Source organism: Rhinopithecus bieti, unplaced genomic scaffold (genome assembly GCF_001698545.2).
Source record: "Rhinopithecus bieti isolate Rb0 unplaced genomic scaffold, ASM169854v2 scaffold_50364, whole genome shotgun sequence".
Lineage (NCBI taxonomy): Eukaryota > Metazoa > Chordata > Mammalia > Primates > Cercopithecidae > Rhinopithecus > Rhinopithecus bieti.
This window is the reverse complement of record NW_016820096.1, coordinates 160146-182806: the sequence shown is the minus strand read 5'-3', so window position 1 is coordinate 182806 and position 22661 is coordinate 160146. Positions and strand designations below refer to the sequence as shown.

Genomic DNA, 22661 nt, shown 5'->3' with positions numbered 1-22661 from the left:
TCTCCTTCTACTCTCTCTGAAGGACGTTTAAATTTCAAGGAAAGGAGAATTCAATCAATGTGGGCTAATTGTTTCTCATGTCAACACTAAGCTATGTATTGCAGACTCTTCAAAAGGAGCATCAGATTTGCTACTCTATTTCAAGGATTCTAAAGTTCTATTGCAACAATAATATATTAACCCCGAAACTAATTAAAAAACAATTTCAGACATAGTTCAGAAGTAATTGTGGAAAGAGGTGAGATTAGGGTAGAGATGACTGTGAGTCCAGATATCTCCAAAAAGCTTTTTTGAGAAGGATGAGGGTGGGGAGGTTTATAATAGGATTTAAAAAAAGAGAAGGAAGAGCTGTTTAAGGAAATTTTATTACTGCAAGTAACATTTTCAAAACATTTGAAGAAAACAAAAGTTTGGCATGCAAGACTGGAAAAGAAAACAACATTGGGGAAGGAAGTCACTGCTTCTTTTATTTTGACTGTTTTAAAGTCATATTTAGTTTCAGCCAAGGAACAGCCTTTGACATCAGAGCATACAAGGTATTCTAGGAAATAAAGAGGATGAAAGTTCTACTGCATCAACGTCCAGAACTTTCTCCATTTGGTCACAGGTCGTTCTCATACATGGCCTAGTATCTATGCACTCTAACTGGGTCCCTCTGAGGCTTGTGAATGGAAAGCCCTCTTGCTTTCAAATGCTTGAAAACAAGAAAGATGCTACTGTTAATGCCTTAAACACATGTAGGTATTTAGTGGGAAGTAATGAAATGTTTTGAAGCTCATTTCAAACGGAAATTACTCAAGAACAGTAGTTTACTCTTTTGTGTGTTACAGTAGGCAAGACCTTGGTGTTTTCATTACGTTCTCTGTTTTTATTTGCTGTTTATATTAGGATGTGAATCATGGCTTGGGTAAGGGGAGGATCTGGTACCAAGCTAGGCTTTGGTTGCCAAACAGACACTTTAGCTGAGAGTAAGTTTGTGTGTGGTCAGAATCAGGTTGTAAGGTGCCAACACAGCACATGGCTTCTTCAGTCTTTTTTTCTCTAATTGTAAAAGGTCCTTGTCCCCATGGAGAGACCATTGCCTTGACTTGTGGGGTCTTGAGTGATAGCCACACTCTTTTTTTTTTTTTTTTTTTTTTTTTGAGACAGAGTCTCCCTCTGTCGCCCAGGCTGGAGTGCAGTGGCGCGATCTCCACTCACTGCAAGCTCCGCCTCCTGGGTTCACGCCATTCTCCTGCCTCAGCCTCACGTGTAGCTGGGACTACAGGCGCCCGCCACTGAACTCGGCTAATTTTTTTTGTATTTTTAGTAGAGACAGGGTTTCACCATGTTAGCCAGGGTGATCTCCATCTCCTGACCTCGTGATCCGCCCGTCTCGGCCTCCCAAAGTGCTGGGATTACAGGCATGAGCCACAGCGCCCGGCCAGCCACACTCTTCAGCACTCTCTCGACCTCATGAAAAGATACTGAAACTTGAAAAGGGGATGTTCTTTCTGAATAGGAATGGAGAAGAGGGGCTAAGCAAGAATGATTCTTTGTCTCCTGGCTGTTGCTAGTTTTCCTGTACAGAGAGGAAATAATGTAGTATATAATATGTAGCTTATATTTGAATGAGCTTTTTAAAAAATACTGGAATTTTATTTGTTTATTTTTGGTAGAGACAGGGTTTCCCCATGTTGCCCAGGCTGGTCTCGGAAACCTGAATTCAAGCAATCTGCCTGCCCCGCTGGGTGTGGCGCAAGAGGTCGCGGGCCGCCCCAGGGAGGCGAGTGCGGCCGCGAGTGCTAAGCCCCGGGCGCCCGAGCGGCTCCTCCTCCCGGCCTGCTCCCTGGGCAGAGCCGGGGCGGTGCCGCTCTGGGCTGGCTGAAAGGGTGGCGCTGAGATCCCGCAGGGCAGCGACGCGACTCTGGTGCGGGCTGTCTTCTTCCCCCGGAGCTGGGCGTGCGCGGCCGCGATGAACTGGGAGCTGCTGCTCTGGCTGCTGGCGCTGTGCGCGTTACTCCTGCTCGTGGTGCAGCTGCTGCGCTTCCTGCGGGCTGACGGCGACCTGACGCTACTATGGGCCGAGTGGCAGGGACGACGCCCAGGTGAGGAACTCCCAAAGCCGCTCCCGACTGGGAGGCCGGGCTCGGAGCTGCCGAGGCGTGTCCGGGTCTCCAGGGGTTCCGCGGTGATCCTGGGTCCTTTGCGGGTTGCATGGAGCTTCCCGAGGGCCTGGCTGCGCCTTACGCGGGGCTGCGCGTTGGGGAGGAAGACGCGACGGCTGAAAAGCCCCTTTGTCTTCTGTCCTGGTCGGAAGATGGCACGGACTTGCCATTCAGGCTAGGAAACCTCTCCAGGGAGTGCCAAACTCTAAGAGGGCACTGGAGTCGGCGGGGTCCCTGAGGACCCTGACATCTTACTCAAGACTCAAGGGATTCTAGTGTTGTCTCAGAGGACGATACTCTGAGAAACAGTGAGTGTCCCCCTGCGTTTGTAAGGGAACCTCCTTTGTAAGTACTGGAAGCCCCGTCATTCTACTGCCTGGAGTTGTCTAGCCTCCACTTCTCACTCCTGCTATTTTGAAATAAAATCTGAGATAATCCGAAGTCACTCACCCACCTACTTATTGGGATGAAAGTTGAACACTAGAAAGAATTGAAATGGCAGTTTGCTGGAGTGAGATCATTGTTGGCATACTGCCTATCTCACTTTATCTGTGTCTTGCTTCATATTTGACATTGTGTTTGTTTGCTATATGTAGGCTCTGTGCTCAGCGCTTTACACCCATAACCTTTAACGTTTACAACTCTTACAAGGTAGGCATTATTAGTCTTATTTTCCAGATAGGGAAACTGATGTTCAGAGAAATTAAATGACCTACCAAAAGCTAGGCTTTGGATCCTTAAGGACTTGGGGAAGTGGGGTTTCCCTGGACCAAGTTTCTGGTATAAAAATAGTCAAAGCATATTACAAAGTTTGCTTGGAAAAGATAGTAGCTCAAAAGATAGACTATGTTGTGGGGGCACTATGGGTTGGGCGTTGAGGGGGGTGATATTTATCCCAAGGTGAGAATTGGTTCTTGTGGACCAAAAAAGAAAAAAAAAAAAAAAAAAAAAAAAAAAAAAAAAAATTCTGGTAATACAGTGGTTTGTGCCCCTCCAAAGCTTAACCCTACCCGAGAAAATGTTATTCCTTAGTATTTCGTTTTTCTGGTTGTGTTTTCTTGGGTGTAGCATGTGCAGCACTGACATTGAGTTCACGAAAAATACACAACATAGACCTGACAGCAGTGCTAAGAAACTATGGCAAGTGATTGGGCTTTCTCCTTTTAAAGCCGGAATCCCAAGTACTGCACAACTTCATTAACCAAGGGCTTTCTCTTGATTGATTGTTCCATCCCAGTGGGGGAATATGTGTGCCTATTGGCTGTCATTGGCTGCCTTGCAGACGTTGTTTGTGTTTGATCCTTAGTGCTTTTGTGTTCACTTGGACTTGAAGAATTAAATGAAAATAGATTATATTTTATAATTTAATCCTACAAAAAATATTCAACCCATCAAATTATGTCAAGTGCTAAAAAGGAAAATTATTGACAACATCTGAATGAATATCTCTAAGCTACTAAAAGTTATTTTCTTATATTAAGGAAAAGTTAAAAGTTAAGATCATTGACAATTTTAAGAAATTCATTTAATATTTTCAGTTATCTTTTGCTGGAAAAGAACAGTTTGAAGGATTTTAAATTTAATTACATTGTTATTATTATGTAGTTATATAATTTGCAAATTTGCACATGTAGTTTGATAAATTGCTATTTATCTAAGTAAATAAGTTACATAAAAGTTATTTAGCAAAAATCTGGCGTGGAGGCATGTACCTGCAATCCCAACTACTCTGGAGGCTAAAGTGGGAGGGTCATTTGAGTCCAGGAGTTCAAGACCAGCCTGGGCAGCATAGTGAGACACTGTCTCAAAACCATAAAATGTTTTCAGCAAATATAGTTATAAAGCTAGGTGTTAATAACTTTTAAATTTTAATTTAACGTTTAACTTAATCTTAAAATTTAGTCATATGCTTATTAACCAAGGAGTGAGCTTTTTTTCTTTTTTTCTTTTTTTTTGAGACACAGTCTTGCTCTGTTGGCCAGGCTGGAGTGTAGTGGTGTGATCTTGGCTCACTGCAACCTCTATCTCCTGAGTTCAAGTGATTACCCTGCTTCAGCCTCCCTAGTAGCTGGGATTACAGGTACATACCACCATGTCTGGCTAAGTTTTGTATTTCTTTTAGTAGAGCTGGGTTTTCGCCATGTTGGCCAGGCTGGTCTGAAACTCCTGACCTCAGGTAATCCACCCCATTCGGCCTCCCAAAGTGTTGGGAACACAGGCATTAGCCACCATGCCTGGCAGAAGTAAACTTTACAGAACTCCTTTTATGTATGAAGCACAGATATATGTACAGTACATAAATGATATACAGTATATCTGTGGAATTAACATTTCACAGGAGAGTTTTAGGGAAAAAAATAAAAGTCTAAAAAGATTCCTGGTGGAGGTAGGGAGTGAGAAAGAAGAAAAGATTAAAGGAAAATTGAAATAGACTCAGATTCCCAAAACAGCTCAGACTGGAGAGATGAGCAGACTCTATCAAGATGGAAAAAGAAAAAAAACAATTATCCTTCTTGACTTCTCTGTAGGTTTATTATTTTTTGTCCCTTAAAAAAATAGCACACTTATGTAATACAAAAGTAAAAAATACAAAAGATATATAGTAAAAGTACAGAGCTTTCTCTGACCCTTGTGCCCTAGCTACCTAGTATGCCTCTTTGGAGGCAGCCACCATTTCCTGCCTCTGCTGTATCAGTCTAGAGAAATTCTGTGCATTTCCAAGCATATATCTCACATGGTGATATACATATATATTTTTGATAGAGAGACAAGGTCTTGCTTTGTCACCCAACCTGAAGTGCTGTGGCATAATCATAGCTCACTGCAGCCTCAAACTCCTGGGATCAGGCAGTCCTCCCACCTCAGCTTCCCCAGTAGCTAGGACTACAGGTACAAACCACCACACCTGGATATTTTTAAATTTTTGTAGAAACAGGCTCTCACTGTGTTCCAGGCTGGTCTTGAACTCCTGGCCTCAAGTGATCCTTCTGCCTTGGCCTCTCAAAGTGCTAGGATAACAGATGTGAGCCATCAAGCCCAGCCACACATGGCGAAATTTAAGGGTGACTAATTTTAGACATTAAAATGGTCCAGAAAAATCCATGGCAGAAGTCTAGAGGAGGAAAAATTTCAGCAGCAGCACATGTGAGCAAAACTCAAGTTTTTGTTAACAGTAACCTCAATAGGAGTCAACTGTGAAGTGGCTGCCAGAAAAGATTAGGCAACCTTGGGTTGCATTCGTAGACTTCAGTGTCTGAAGCAACAGCTGCAAACAACAGATGTCTCCTGACTAGCTGTTTGTATGTGCCGGCCTCTGTGCTGGGCACTGGGGACACTGCAGTGACTGAATCAGCCACAGTCCAGGCCCTCATAGACCCTACCTTCTGGGGGACAAGGGAAGTGATTTTTGTCATCTCATCCTGCTCTGCACTGTCCAGACCCTACCGAATCATGTGTCCTGCCCTAGCCAGTACCCTTTAATAAACAGGAACATTGACCAACTAGAATTGGTGCAGGTGGGCGTAAGCAGAAGAGCGAGGAAACCTGATACCATGTCATGCAAGGGGAGGTGGAGAAATTGGATAGGTTTATTTAGGCTTAGAGGAGTAAGAGATGAAAAAACTTAGGGAAGACATAATGGCTGTCTTCCCTAACAACTGTGAGGGATTGTTATTTGGAAGACAGATTTGATTTCTTTTCTTTTCTTCCCTAAACAGCTTTTTGTAAAACAAGACAGCAGAATTGCAACACAATTTAAGTTTCTGTGTAGGTCACAAAAGAGATGCAAAATGTTTGCAGTATGATTAGTATGTATTCATATAGTGAGTCATTCTTACACCTATACGTAAGATACTTCCATAAATTAAAAGTAGCCCAGCTCTAATAACCATAAGCTATATTAGTGGATCCCTTTTCCTAATATAACATTTTAGTATTACTTCTGATATTGATTCCCTTAACAAATGGAGTCTACAAACTGAATTTTTAAAAATTGTTAAAGGTGACTAAAACTCTGTAAACGGAGTTGTTCAGTTTACAGAAAATTCTGGGAGAACAAGCAGGATAAAACTGAGCAAGATTTTCAATAAATGTGCATCTGAAACTCTCCCATTTTTCACAATTCTGATACTAATACATTCTTAAGGAATTTTGCAAAAGTTAATCTGCTGAGGAGAAATAAACCTTAAGACCAAACTCTTTGTAACTGTTCTCTTCTAGATGTGGTATATTAAGATTAGTCAAAGTTGGCCAGATGTGGTGGCTCACACCTGTAATCCCAGCACTTTGGGAGGCTGAGGTGGGCAAATCGCTAGAGCTCACAAGTTCGAGACCAGCCTAGGCAACATGGCAAAACCCCATATCTACAAAAAAATACACACAAAAAAATTAGCCAGGCGTGATGGTGCACGCCTGTAGTCCCAGCTACTTGGGAGGCTGAGGTGGGACGTTGGCTTGAGCCTGAGCTGTGGAGGTTGCAGGGAACCAAGATCATGCCGCTGCACTCCAGCTTGGGTGACAGAGCCAGACCTTGTCCTCTCCCCACCTCTCCCCACGCCCCAACCCGCCAAAAAAAGCTTAGTTGAGCTTAAATTACTCCTCATATATTTCCGCAAAAGATTACTCTGTGCCAGAGAATAACACAAATCTGGAGTGAAAATATTTGGAGTTGGTTACTAGATATTAAGCCAAGTAGCTTTTGCTACGCCTATTTGCTATTTTCGCTTAAGCTTTTCTATTTTAAACACACCGACCATAATTTATATCTTTTCAGATAGCCAAGTAGGTAATTTTGTAAAGAAAAGATTTTTTTTTTTTTTTTTTTTTTTTTTTTTTTTTTTTTAAGATAGAGTCTTGCTTTGTTGCCCAGGCTGGAGTGTAGTGGCACTATCTCGGCTCACTGCAACCTCCACCTCCTAGAGGTTCAAGCAATTCTCCCTGCCTCAGCCTCCCAAGTAGCTGGGATTATAGGCGCCCACGACCATGCCCAGCTAATTTTTGTATTTTTAGTAGAGACGGGGTTTCGCCATGTTGGCCAGGCTGGTCTTGAACTCCTGACCTCAGGTGATCCTCCTGCCTTGGCCTCCCAATGTGCTGGGATTACAGGCGTGAGCCACTGCACCCGGCCAAAAGAAGTTTTGACAACAAAAAATTATCTTCCCAGATTGACAATTCAGTTTCAATGAAAATCTTCATTTTATAGCCTCTTTTGTTTTCAGTAGATTAAAGAGAAACTAGCAATTCTATCTTAGTATTAAATATCACAAATGAGAAGCCCTAGCTGAGAAAATGTCTTCATTTGGTTAAGGTTCAACAGTTAAAGTTCAGGTTACTCTCAGAGATGATTAAGTATTAAAATTGCTTTTACAAATGTGAAAATTTTTCCCTAGGGGAGGGGAGACAGGAAGGAAGAAGCCAGTGGAGAAGGGGCCCAAGAAGGTGGATAGGGTAAATGAAGCTGTACAGTCAGTACCTGATTTGGGTCACTTTTTCACAGCGTGATGGTAATTTTCTTGTATATCTTACTAAGCCTGTAATAAAAGACAGGGCTAAACCCACAAATCAGAGCAAATTTTATAAAACATTCATCTTTAAGTTTCATAAATGTGTGCTATTCTAAATCACGTCTCCAATACATCTGCACATTCCCATAGACTAACATAATACACAAACTTATGGAAGTCTCCTGTTATGCTATGAATGTTGTCTACATCTGACATTAGCTTTATAAATATTCAATGAAACCACAAACAAAGGTACTATCACTTTTGAAATCTGTCCAATATATAAAGAAAGATCAGCCGCAATTCCATAAAACAGAAGGGCTTCAATTCTATATTTTTTTTGCTTTTTGTGTCAGTTGTTTGAAAAACACTAGAAGCTGACATGAAATTGTCTGTGTATTGTCCAAGAACTTGGTTTTCTGATGTTAGCTTGAGATTTTCTTCCATAACTGCATCTCCTCTGACAGAGAGATCTTCAAGTGTATGTTGGAGTTCCAACACTTGATTAATAAGCTGTGTTTTTTCCTCCAGTTCCAAATGATTTTCAGCATCAACTGCATCCATGTCAATATTCGTCATCTTGGGTAACAAACTTCTGGGCCTTGGATACAAAATCCTTGATGAATGTTTGAGGCGCTGGGAGAGGGAGGGATGGGGAGGATGCCTCAGGCCGGACACTTGGACCCACCGACACCAGAAGTTTGACTTCTTCTTTGTCAAACCACAAGGCAGGATTACTGCACACTGCTACCAGTTGATAGCATTTACAAGCTTATCACATCAGTATAAAATAGATCCCTTGAATGATTAGATTTCCCCAAAAAAGGAGCTGAAGCTTCAGAGATAATTAGCTTCCTCATCCTCTGAGGGAATTAGAGATGGGTCAAGGGCTTGAGAAGAGAATTCTCAAACTGGAGTGGGAGTTGCACTGTCACTTTCCTTTCAACTCTAAGAATCTACTTTCAGGGGCTCTTAAAGGGAGACCATTATGTATACCAGATTCTGTGGAATCGGGAAACAAATGGTGCTAAATAAAAAAGTTTCTTTAGGGTGGGAGGAAGAGGCCAGAACTGTGATTGTATTAAAGGTTTACACCATCAGCTTTAAATATTTGCTTAGTTATGTAAACATCAAGAAGTCTTTGTTAGCTCGAGGCTGGTTAGTAAATCCTGTGTTTCTAAAACAAATAATATTCACTTTAGAGTCTGATGATTGCAGAACTTGGGAACAACAAGTAGTCAATGAATGAATAAACGATTATCTGAATAGATGTTATATTGTTCTTGAAAAAGTCCTATAGGAAGGTTGCCCAATTGTGCCTTTTACGAAAGCACATTATATGACAGGAAAGCATTGTAGCCCAGACATAGTATTTGGGATGTTTCCATCTTTTGTTGAGATTTTTTTTTTTTTTTTTGAGACAGAGTCTCACTCTGTCACCCATGCTGGAGTGCAGTGGAGCAATCTTGGCTCACTGCAACATCTGCCTCCCAGGTTCAAGTGATTCTCGCACCTCAGCCTCCTGAGTAGTTGGGATTACAGGGATGCGTCACCACACCTGGCTAATTTTTGTATTTTTTGTAGAGAACAGGTTTCATCATGTTGGCCAGGCTGGTCTCGAACTCCTGGCCTCAAGTGGTCTGCCTGCCTTGGCCTCCAGGCAAGTGCTGGGATTACAGGTGTGAGCCAATGTACCTGGCCTTAGTTGAGATATTTACATGAAATCTTTTTCCTGAGGACAAGTGGTATTTCTTGAATGTCTAAGAAACAGTTGGGTTTTAAATTATTGATCATATTTAAATGTATATCATGAAATAGTGGACAGTGTGGGCTTTGGAGCTAGATATACCTGGGCTTATATCCCGGCTTTGCCAGGATTCTTGGGTGTTTATTTATTCAGTAGTTATTTATGGAGCCTTTTCAATATTCCAGTCCTTGCTAGGCACTGAGGCCATGCCAATGAACAAGGAAGACAAGGTCCTACCCTTAATGGAATCTACTGACTAGTGGGGACAAATTAATCTTTGTAAACCTCAGTTACCTTTTCTGTAAAACTGAGATAATAATACCTTTTCATACAGTTCTGGTGAGGCTTTTAATAGATAATGTGTTAAGTACATAGGAAATAATGTAAAAATGTTAAGCCATTAGAATTTGTAACCCCGTTTCCCTGGCTGGAGAAGTTAGGAGACATAGGTTATTAAGCGACTGTTCTATGTTTTGCTGTATTGAAGTCCATCTATTAAAAAACTTGAGCAATAATTATAATTGATGTTTATTAAACACTGAGTATGTACTGGATATATTCTGCCCTGAGTGCTTTCTATGTTTTAACTCATTTCTCAACAATCACGTGAAGGATGTGTTCTTATTCATTACATTTTCAGTTGTGGAAAATTAAGGCACCGAGTTCTTACCTGGGAACATTTCAGTGCTGTGTGTGTTGGAGCTGGCATTTGAACCCTGGCAGTCTCCAGGGATGGTACTGTTAACATCACAGTTAGGATTTAGAGCTGTTTAAAACACTACAATCATTTCCTGATTTTAACTTTTCTGATCTAAAATCAGAAATGTGATGTTAAGTGATACCTTGTTTAATATTTTTGATAACATCTATTTTATTAAATAAGGCACACAGGAACTTTGCATAACAGTGACTTTACGAGTTCAGAGAGACAGTGAATATCATCTCCTGCAGTGCTAACAAGTTTTTCATTGGAGAAAAGAATAAACCATTTGTCATTGCTTTAGTACTGTAACATTTTTAGTTGTTAAGAGGAACATAATTGGAGAAGCAGAGTACAATATTTCATCTTTCTGTAATATGCATTTGTTCTTGGGTGAATTACTATATTTTCCTAAGATGAAAGCTCAGGCATCTGGGGAGCATTTTTACAAAATGACCTTGAGCTGATAGGCGTCAGGCATGATTGGCAAATGGGGAAAATATTACTTTTTTTTTTTTTTTTTGAGATGGAGTCTAGCTCTGTTGCCTGGGCTGGAGTGCAGTGGCCGGATCTCAGCTCACTGCAAGCTCTGCCCCCCAGGTTTATGCCATTCTCCAGCCTCAGCCTCCCGAGTAGCTGGGACTACAGGTGCCCGCCACCTCGCCCGGCTCGTTTTTTGTTTTTTAGTAGAGATGGGGTTTCACCGTGTTAGCCAGGATGGTCTCGATCTCCTGACCTCATGATCCGCCTGTCTTGGCCTCCCAAAGTGCTGGGATTACAGGTTTGAGCCACCGCGCCCGGCCGGAAAATATTACTTTAAAAATCTAGGATGTTTCCATCAACAGCACAGAACTTGGTATATTTAGATTCTTCATCAACCTCCATTGCAAAGTATTAGAATAATGTAATTAAAAACTGGATGAGACCTTCAGCCATCATCTAATCTGAATGCCTTATTTAATGGCTAAGGAAAGTGAGTCCAGGCAGTGATTTCCTATTTAGTTAGCCTGTTTATCTTATCTATCATATTTATCTTATCTGTTTGTCATAAATAGAGCCTTGGAGTGAAACCATGGGGTTACAAGGCTTACCTTGAAGTAAAGTCTGCAAAAGTCATGAAGGTTCTGTAGTCTAGGAATACTATGTTGATAACTGTTATTAGTATGATTTGTATTAATGCTTTTTTTAAGTTAATTTAGTTCTTAGACTATTTCAAATTTTAAGCTCCATACATCATGCTTTCATATTTAGTGGTATTGTTTAAGGCTTTCTTTTTCTTTTCTTTTTTCTAATCTTTGATTTTCTATTGTAATTCATTGCTTATTTTCTTCCTTCCATTGTCATTCCTTCCATAGAATGGGAGCTGACTGATATGGTGGTGTGGGTGACTGGAGCCTCGAGTGGAATTGGTGAGGAGCTGGCTTACCAGTTGTCTAAACTAGGAGTTTCTCTTGTGCTGTCAGCCAGAAGAGTGCATGAGCTGGAAAGGGTGAAAAGAAGATGTCTAGGTAAGCAGATCTGAAATAGCAGTGGTGCTTCCTAGAAATAAATCAGAATCCAAACTCAAATACAGTTTTGGGACTTTTAGAGAGGAGTGAGATTTCCCCCTGGCTCCAAATGCTCTAAGTGCTGCGTCTCAGATCCTCTCCTTTTTGTCTTAATTGGCTGCCCTTGCCTTTTCTTCTTTTCTGCCACCTTTCTATGCTTTTTTTGCACTGACTCTTGGCATTAGGGAGTGACCAACAATTGTATCAAATGCTGGTGGATTTTTAGTGACCAAGTGACTTAGATTTTTGTCTTAGAGAAAAAACAATTGGGTTCTTATCCATGACATACATGTATCTGATCATAGAAATTAGGAAGAATCCTCATTCATTTTATTAACATGAATGATATTAATGTATCAGATATTAAAATCATATGGGATAAGACTTTTATTATATAGGATAAAAGAACAGGAATGGAATTAGGTTTAAAAAATACAACTTGAGGTAATACTTTCATGTTCACATAAAGGGCAACAGTGTTAATATTTTTGAGTTTTGGTGTAGTTATGTTCACTTTTTTCTTTTTGAGATGGAGTCTCACTTTGTTGCCCAGGCTGGAGTACAATGGTGTGATCTTGGCTCATTGCAACTTCCGCCTCGCGGGTTCAAGTGTTTCTTGTGTCTCAGCCTCCTAAGTAGCTGGGACCACAGACGTGCACCACCACACCCAGCTAATTTTTGTATTTTTAGTGGAGACGGGGTTTCGCCATGTTGGCCATGCTTGTCTCGACTTCCTGACCTCAGGTGATCTGCCTGCCTCGGCCTCCCAAAATGCTGGGATTACAGGTGTGAGCCACTGCACCCAGCCATTATGTTCACATTGAAAGCAACCTCAAGTTATTATTTTTAATGCAACATTTATTAATAGTACCTAAGTTATTTTTTTCATAGAACAGGAAAGTTATTATTTTTCATGGAACATTTATTAATAGTACCTAAACTGAGATAATTTTGAATTTTCCAACAGACCCTTTTTTGGGTCATCTCTCTACCTGTCATTCTTTTAAATACTTAACTTTGCTGATCGAGCTAATCACCCAGAAATGAGTGAGTTGCCACAGTAGTGCTCAGCAGGGCCATGGGCCTCTTTCATGATACTTCTTTCAAAGGCCTCTTGTGTTTTTGCACTGGGCCACTTCTTTTGGTAGTTGTTCCTCTGCTGCTGTGACTTGCAAGTCCTGTACTGGTGGAGTAGATGAACCAGGTCAGCATTTCTTACCTGGCACAAGGCTGTTTCCTTTTATCTTGCAGATCTGTAGTGCCCACTTTTTCATTTAATACAGTTGATGTTTCACAATTAACTCCTTTGCCCATGAAGTCTTTTTACTTCTTATATTTTCTATACCTGCTTGTTTTTCTTACTGATGTTACTTGTATTTCAAGGTTAGAGTCTAGGAAAATTAGTTTCAGTTGTTCTTTTGATGAACAGAAAGAGCCAATCACAACTCAGCAGCATGTTTCTTGGATGGGAATTTCAGGCATGTGTCCTTTTCCCTGTTTACTTCCAGGAATCCTTAGCCTTTGGAGAGAAGCTTCTATGTGTCGTTTGACTGTAGGACTCTAAGCTTCTTACTGATTTTAAGCACAAATAGCTGTTTTGGGTGTAGAAGAGCAACTCATCTTTGTGAGCCTATCACAAAACAAAGGTACCTCTGTACTTCTAAAGAAATTGCTCCAAAATTTTTGCTCTTTTCTAGTTTGCAGTTTGTAGTATAATCTTGATTTCTGCCAGAAATCAAGTTGTACAGTTAGACTGCATATTCAAGTTGCCATTCTACTTCCTGTGAGGCCAGCCAGCATTTTGTCTGGTAAGACATTATCATTTAACCACTAGTCCTCTCCCTGACCACCGAGAGGAACTTTCACAGGGCCACCCGGAAATGAGTTTGTTGCCAACTCCTGTTGCAGGGTGGATGTTAGTGGGAGTAGCAAGGAGCTTGATTGAACTATGGCATGACTTCCACACAAATTTTTGTCTTTATTTAGAGAATGGCAATTTAAAAGAAAAAGATATACTTGTTTTGCCCCTTGACCTGACCGACACTGGTTCCCATGAAGCGGCTACCGAAGCTGTTCTCCAGGAGTTTGGTAGAGTAAGTAGCATCTTATATTGATACAGTCTTGCTTTGAAGTAACTGCAGAAGAGATTCCCATCCGTGGTGCTGTCATACAAAGGGCTTTAGGCAAGTGGGGTCCATGCAGTGAGATCAGGCCCATGAGTTGGGCCCCTTAATCTGAGTCTTTGGTGTTATGGAATTAGTACTTTTCATGTCTTAACAAGTACACATTCCTCCATGTAGAACAAAAGAAGCTAAAAATTCACAGCTGCTTTTATTTATTTTTTTTGAGACGAAGTCTTGCTCTGTCGCCCAGGCTGGACTGCAGTGGTGTGATATTGACTCACTGCAATCTCCTCCTCCCGGGTTTAAGTGATTCTCCTGCCTCAGCCTCCTGAGTACTGGGATTGCAGGCGTGCACCATCACGCCCAGCTAATTTTGGTATTTTTTAGTAGAGGCAGGGTTTCCCCATGTTGGTCAGGCTGGTCTTAAACTCCTGACCTCATGATCCGCCCTCCTTGGCCTCCCTAAGTGCAGGGATTACAGGCTACTGCGCCTGGCTGGCTGCTTTATTTTTATGACAATTATTAACTTTCATAAAAGGTCACCTAAAATGGGAATTTAATTCCACAGGTAAATTCGGGGTTTTATCTTTTTAATTTCTGACTTCTGGAAATATACCATTGTTTCATTGATTCTTCAAGTTAACAATATATAACCAACCATCTGTAGGAATTCCATCAGTCTATCCACAGGACATCCCCCAAACACCCCTTTTCTGATTTTATTTAACTAGATCGACATTCTGGTCAACAATGGTGGAATATCCCAGCGTTCTTTGTGCGTGGATACCAGCTTGGATGTCTACAGAAAGCTAATAGAGCTTAACTACTTAGGGACGGTGTCCTTGACAAAATGTGTTCTGCCTCACATGATCGAGAGGAAGCAAGGAAAGATTGTTACTGTGAATAGCATCCTGGGTATCATATCTGCACCTCTTTCCACTGGATACTGTGCTAGCAAGCATGCTCTCCGGGTAAGGCTGCTCAAACTAAACTCTGATAGAACTGACTTAAATGTGTATGTGGGAGATACGGACATCACTGTGTGAGGTCCTTGGAACTGGGAAGTGATGTGGGGAGACAGAGAGACCCAAGGAGACCTTTGGTAGAGGACACCCCCAGTAGATGCTGAAAAAGACTTGATCCACACATGCCTCTAACTTGTTGAACAAATAAATATGTATCAAGCACTGCATTGTGCCATGCAGTACAACAGACCCTGGGGATATAAAGATAGTAAGATGGGGTCTCTGCCCTGAAAATGTGTATCATCTAGTTAACACGTCAGTCTTCACCTTGTCCTTATTCCTACTACATCTTCGTGGAAAATTGGGGGTCCACTTCTCCTTTCTTCTACATACACTTCAGGATGTACTTTTTCCTCCCCATTTCTGTGACTTCTTTTCTTTGCCCCTTGTAGTTGGTGTGTGTTTTGCCTGGTCTAATTATATACGCATGTCAGAAATAGGTACTTCCCACAGGATGATTATTCCTGGTCTCATATCCTTACTGGGAAAAATTTTGACTGTTCTCTGGTTTCATTGGAAGAAGAAAATCTAGTCAAGGCAGAGGCAAGGAGAAAAGCTTGATTTGGATTGCATAAGTTATAAGGTATAAATATTAGAAATGGATGATTTTTTAATGATGGCTTAAGACTGGATATAAAGAAATTATAAGGCCAATAGGAAAAGAATGATTAAAGAAGACACAAAATTTATATTTAATGCTGTTGAAGTCAGTTTAAGTAGAATGTTTAACTGTTGGAATAATGAGATGCAATAGCTACATGGTCATCATGGTTTCATGCAAATTTGAAGCTTTGATTCTTTAGGACATCTTTTTTTCTGCTGCAAAGTGCAGACAACTGCAGACAGTGATGAAGCAGAATGCTACACTGATGATTTCCTCATATTTAGTAACAGGCATCAGTCACTTCCTGGAGAGCAGTTGGGCAAGCCTCAGGCAGGCAGATGGGGGAGGGCGGCCACCCATCTGTTTGGCACCATATATCTCATAAGATATACCGGCTGCTTTCAGTAAACACAGATGAGCTGTCTGGCCTGCCCTGCAAGACTCATTATTTTATTACTGGATTTGATCCTATGATAAAATGTGGCAGGTTGAGATTGTAGTTACCAGGAAACTCTTTTTGAAGAGCACATTTCCTTCTCAGATTCTCAGTAAGCTACAGAATTAACTTGTTTATCATTGAAAAGTTTACACACAATCTAGATGTGATTTCAAACAAGGAGAGGTTTTAGTGTTTGATGTATTGGCTTGCTTGGTATCCTCTCTCCTCTTTTGCTACAGAGAGGCAGAAGGTTAAAGTTATGGGAATTTTCCGTTAATTTACCAAGTTTTTTTTTTTTTTAGTTCATCTCTGAGTCAGGCACTGTATTGGTCTCTGATCATAAACCCTCATAGCCCCTCTGTTTGTTGGGGTCAGCATTCAGGGCTGATAGTTGTTTAACATTTTTGGATCATATACAGATGTACTGTGGGTTAGCTGTTTAGGCTTTTCAATAGATAACCCAGCCTTATAACAATGTAATCTTGGAACATTTCCTAATTTAGGAAGAGATGAGAGGCAGTAGATTTCTGTTTACTCCCCATTGGTTTAGAAATGGTCAGTATCTTTAAGTCTAGAAGGTCTAGTCTGTTTTACACAAGTCATTCAGTAGGCAATCATATTACATTTTTAATTAGCCATGTACCCTCTTATTACCCCAAAAGATAAATGTTTGCTGAAATGAATTAATTCTGTTAAAATAGCAATATACATGGGAAAAGTGGAAATCATTCTTTGTGATAGTTTCTGCGAAGTAGTAATCCCATCTTCCTCACCTTTGTCCCAAACATTTGCACTTTAGACTACTTTGGGGAATAAATAGAAACCCGACCTAAGTGTTTCTCAGTGGAGGACATACACCCCTTTTGGAGTGGGGAGAGGAGGACTGGTATGAAGAGGGTGTATCAGAATCTTCAGGGATAGTTTTTTTACCTATCCAGTGCATGCCTACCATAAAAATCATTGATGGCAAGACCCATCACTATCAAAGGGGGTGAACCATTTATACCTGGAAAGAGCTGAGAATGTCTGTTCTAGATTGCCTCCAGTCTACAGTTAAAAGTGCCTAATAAGCTTGCATGATCACACTCCCTGTTCTTTACTCACACATTTTAGAACATATTTTGATAAATCATGAGATACGTGTCTGTATTTATTTGCCTTCTTTTCCTCCTTTTTTTTTTTTTTTTTTTTTCCTGTTAGGGTTTTTTTAATGGCCTTCGAACAGAACTTGCCGCATACCCAGGTATAATAGTTTCTAACATTTGCCCAGGACCTGTGCAATCAAATATTGTGGAGAATTCCCTAGCTGGAGAAGTCACAAAGGTAAAAATTTCTGGTTGGGAATAATTTGAATGTTTACTAGTTACATATTGGCATTATATATTAGTGTTGTATCACTGTGTATCAGAGTTTTTGTCTTAGAACTGCTTTTGTGTGAATTATTCACAAAACAACTTCTGCCATTATGAAAATTGTTTATGGAATTTCATTTGCTAAATGCATTGTCTTAATAGTTTGATTTTTATTACAAAAGTAGTAATTGTCTTTAAGCACATTAGGGTGATGCAATTCTAATTAAAAGCAAAGAATCTTCACCTTTTAGTTAGCCTGAGTTGAATTATCTAGTAAGCATATGGTTTCTGTTAGGCTTTTTGAAATATTACAAATAGTTTATGAACTCCCATTAGTACTTATGGAGACTCCTAAGGGGCATAAAGCTCCACTAAAGGAACCACTCAACTAGATGGCATTTGAGTCCTTTCCAGCTTAAAGTTCTGTGAAATTGCTTGGATAAATTCACTTAATTTTTAAATTTTCTTAGACTATAGCCAATAATGGAGACCAGTCTCACAAGATGACAACCAGTCGTTGTGTGCGGCTGATGTTAATCAGCATGGCCAATGATTTGAAAGAAGTTTGGATCTCACAACAACCTTTCTTGTTAGTAACATATTTGTGGCAATACATGCCAACCTGGGCCTGGTGGATAACCAGCAAGATGGGGAAGAAAAGGATTGAGAACTTTAAGAGTGGTGTGGTAAGACCAATTTCTAAGTTTCTTACTAATATGTATCAATCTTGCAGGAAGGTAGAGAATTTTCCAGTGTTTATAAAACTTTCTGGCTGGGTACAGTGGCTCATGTCTGTAATCCCAGCACTTTGGGAGGCCAAGGCAGATCACTTGAGGCCAGGAGTTCAAGACCAGCCTGGCCAACATAGCAAAACCCCGTCTCTACTAAAAATACAAAAAGTAGCCGGGCATGGTGGTGCACGCCTGTAATGCCAGCTACTCGGGAGGCTGAGGCATGAGAATTGCTTGAACCCGGGAGGCAGAGGTTGCAGTGAGCCAGGATGGTGCCACTGCACTCCAGCCCGGGTGATAGAGTGAGACTCTGTTTCAAAAACAAAAAAAACCTTTTTAACCTTCCACCAGTCTCATGATATAAAGAAAAATAAATACAAAATATTTTATCCCCACACTTATCTTTTGGTTTAGTATAAATTACTAGTCTTGGAGAAAGAAGGTTTTTTACAAGGTAAAATCAAATCAAAGATTGCCATTTTTTTCTTCTGTACATACTGTTTGACCAGTGTGTGTGTCAAAATGTTCTTTCCTTACTGTTTCTCCCCACCAACTCCTACCCAACCTACCAGTCTCAACTCCCATGTCACCTCCTTGGAATGGTACCTGGCCTTCCCTCCCACTTCTCCCCAGGACCAGGTGCACCTCAGCCCCTGTGCTTTCCTGTCAAAGCACTTACTGCATTGTTAAAACAGATGCATGCGCTTTTACCTCATTCCTGAAGTACTCAGCACATCTAAGATGTGCCTATTCCCCTGTCTAAGGAAATATGCTGATGATCATTCTTTCAGCACTCATTCTTTATAGCAATTAGTTGGGGAATACTATTAACCATTTCTGAGAAATTGTGACCCTCAAAAGAATTTAATTTATAGACAGTACAGGAAATGTAATGAAGTAAAAAATTGTAGATGATTATGCAGCAAAAGATTATTGCTGAGGATGGTTTTTATTGTTAGCCTTTGATATACTTTGTTACCACCTTCTTTTAGAAATGAATCAATAGGGTTTGATAGATAAAAAAAGAATTATAAAATGGGATCATACTATACATACCTACAAATATTTAAGTAATCCACTAATTGTTAGACATTTAATTTATTCCAACTCTTTGCAGGACAGTGAAAATGAATTGGGGGTAAAAAGTTACAAACACAACAAAATGCTTAAGAGACATAAAAGGTTATCAGACAGGGTCATGACACACTAAAATGTCCAGAGTGTGAACAGTCACAAAGGAGCTTTTCATTTTCTACCAAGTAGTAATGTGGAACAGTTTGCTTTGGGCCAAATCGCTTACGAGTGTTTTGGTATTGTTGGGACTTGGTAGTGTGGGTAGAAGCTCTAAAGGTAAAGCTTCATCAAAGATTAAACCTGAGTTTTAAACATGGAGGACAGCTGATGCAGTAGCTTTGTGCCCAGTGATGGAAAGAGTTGAGAGGGACAGGCCACTTTACTACAGAGGAAGCACAGTCTCCTGGCAAAGAGCATGCAGCCTGGTGCTAGGCTACCTGGGTTCAAATCCCAGCTGTGCCCCACGTCCTTAAAGCAGGTTACTTCTCTATCACTCAGTCTCCCCATCTATTAATATAAGATGGAGATTAGTGATAATAGTGCCCAGTCACAGGATCGTATGGGAATTACATGAATTTAATATATGAAAAGCACTTAAAACACAACTTGGAGTGTTCTAAGTGTTAGCTATTGTGCTTTTTTTCCCCCTTCTCATCTTGAGTTAGATATAGCAGGATATTCAACTTCCTTAATGATCAAAGATTTTCATTATAATTGACACATAAAATTATATATATTTAAGGTATACATTGTGATGATCTAACACACTGTAAAATGATTACCACGATCAAACTAATTAACACATCTGTCACCCACAGTTACCTTTTTTTTTGTTATGGTGAGAACACTTAAAATCTACTTTTTTAGCAAATTTCAAATATGCAATACAGTATTATTAACTATAGTCACCATGCTGTATATTAGATCCTTAGAATTTGTAAGTTATAATAACATAAGTTATTTATCTTATAACTGAAAATTTCTAATTTTTTTTCTTTGAGACAGGGTCTCGCCCAGTTGCCCAGGCTGGAGTCTGCAGTGGCGTGATCATGGCTCACTGCAATCTCCACCTCCCAGGCTCAAGCAATCCTTCCACCCTAGCCTCCTGAGTAGCTGAGGCTACAGGCGCACACCACCATGCCTGGCTAGGTTTTGTAGTTTTGGTAGAGACGGGTTTTTGCCATGTTGCCCAGGCTAGTCTTGAACTCCTGGGCTCAGGCGATCCACCTGCCTTGGCCTCCCAAAGTGTTGGGATCATAGGTGTGAGTCACTGTGCCTGGCCAAAATGTATACCTTTTGACCAAGATCTCCCCATTTCCCCATCTTCTGGCTCCTGGCAACCATCATTCTACTCTGCCTTTCAGTATGACTTTTTAGATTCCACATAAGTGAAATCACATAGTACTTGTTTTTCTGTATCTTGCTTCTCTCACTTAGCATTAATGTCCATTAATTATCCATGTTTTCACAAATGCCAGGAGTTCCATCGTTTTATGGCTGAAAAATATTCCATTGTGGAACAGTATTCCATAAACACACACACACACCCATTTTCTTTATCCATTCATTTACTAATGGACACTTGGGTTGTTTCCATATCTTGGCTATTATAAGTAATGCTAAAATGAACATGGGAGTGTAGATATCACTTCAAGGTTTCACTTCCTTTAGATTTATATCCATAAGTGGAATTGCTGGATCAGATGGTAATTCTATTTTCAATTTTTTGAGGAATTTCCATATTTTCCATAATGTGTGTACTGGTTCACATTCTCAATTTAAGTAATAGGGCAGATAAAGAATATATTATAGAAGTGATTTTTTCAGAGAGGAAAGAGGGACCAGGGACTAGAGAATTTCAGTCCCACTGTAATAGTATTTCCAGAAATGTCCATATGAAGGGTATTTTGTTTTGTTTAGAGAACATCTACCTGTAAAATATAAACATCATTTAGCAAATCTCACATTTTTTTTACGCCTAGGCTTTTCTAAAAAAAAATGACAGCCTTTTTCTTCCTACCACCATCTTTGAAATATTGCTTATTATATAGTCTTACTACTTTGTTGCTCTTTATTCTGATAAGCTGGGCATTCTGTCATTCCCCAAAGCAAATTGTAGGACATAACACCTCATTCTTTATAGTCTGTACTCTTCCTCGCTCCCATTATTTTATATTTTACATATATGTGTATATATATATATTTTCTTATAGATGCTTTCTAAGAAAATGCTAGTATAACTTATTTCAAGCTAATAGTACTTGTTGTTAACTACAATTTGCTTCTTTAGTCTAAGAACATTATGTCTGAAACTTTGTTTTATGAATCTTTATTATTTTTAGGGATCAAGAACAGTGGCTACACTGACTTTTGTATTATCATTATTATTATTTTGTTTTTCTTTCTTAGTGTAAAGTTTTGGAAGTGGTAAATGCATATCTTCCCAAAAGAAACATCACATCTTGGGGATTATCAAGTTGCCTTGTTTTATTCCTTAAGCAATATACAAAAAGTTCACAATTTTTTTTCATTTTTCTTTTTTTTGAGACAGAGTTTCCCTCTTGTTGGCCAGGCTGGAGTGCAATGGTGCCGTCTCAGCTCACTGCAACCTCCACTTCCCGGGTTCAACCAATTCTACTGCCTCAGCCTCCTGAGTAGCTGGGATTACAGGCACACACCACCACACCCAGCTGATTTTTTATTTTTAGTAGAGATGGGGTTTCACCATGTTGTCCAGGCTGGTCTCGAACTCCTGACCTCAGGTGATCCGCCCACCCTGGCCTCCCAAGGTGCTAGGATTACAAGCTGAGCCACAGTGCCTGCCCAGCTACAAATAATTTTAAAGCGTTATCTCCCATATATTTCAATTCTACATAATCTGACTTATTGTTTTTATTTATTAGGGCAAGGCAGTGTAGGTATGATATGCTGATCCATAAAAGTCATTATAGAGAATTTAGCATTACAGTCCAATGCTATTTATGCCTCCTCTAAACCAGAGATGATGCTAAACTCATTAGAGGTACTTTTGTGTGCATCTAAAATTTTGGCTATGATTTTTTAATTCTAATTTAAGCGGTTTCTCAAATTTTGTGAAGATTCTTAATAGTGAACCATAATGATACAGCTCCTCAAAACAGAAGGACTTAAAATGTTAAAAACTGGGGTAAATAGTAGGTACTGATTCATGTTTCTGTCCCTCTTTTACAGGATGCAGACTCTTCTTATTTTAAAATCTTTAAGACAAAACGTGACTGAAAAGAGCTCCTGTATTTTTCAAGCCACTGGAGGGAGAAATGGAAAACATGAAAACAGCAATCTTCTTATGCTTCTGAATAATCAAAGACTAATTTGTGATTTTACTTTTAATAGATATGATTTTGTTTTCAACATGAAATAAAAAATAAATAATTTAAAAGATTGCCATGAATCTTGCAAAAAAGGTATTAACTCATACTATATTCTTGGATAAAATAACCTTTTAAAATACTTTAGCACATATGCTTAAAATCTAAGTTAACAGATTTGTCTTAGTCCGTTTGTGCTGCTGTAACAAAATACCACAGATTTGGTAATTTATAAACAATAGAAAAATCTGTTTCTCGTGGCTCTTGAGGCTGGGAATTCCAAGACTAACGCATCAGCAGAATTAGTGTCTGGTGAAGGCTGAT

The 22661-nt window shown here is 39.9% G+C and overlaps 1 protein-coding gene across 1 annotated transcript; it reads left to right on the top strand.

Moving 5' to 3' along the window:
• The first annotated feature begins 1414 nt into the window (after positions 1-1414).
• DHRS7 (dehydrogenase/reductase 7) lies at positions 1415-22432 on the top strand. The gene is made up of 7 exons (XM_017859429.1): positions 1415-2087; positions 11451-11603; positions 13629-13735; positions 14497-14736; positions 17034-17156; positions 17656-17871; positions 22201-22432. Exons 1-7 carry the CDS (start codon positions 1955-1957, stop codon positions 22246-22248), a joined length of 1020 nt encoding a protein of 339 aa, XP_017714918.1. The 5' UTR covers positions 1415-1954; the 3' UTR covers positions 22249-22432.
• Positions 22433-22661: the final 229 nt, after the last annotated feature.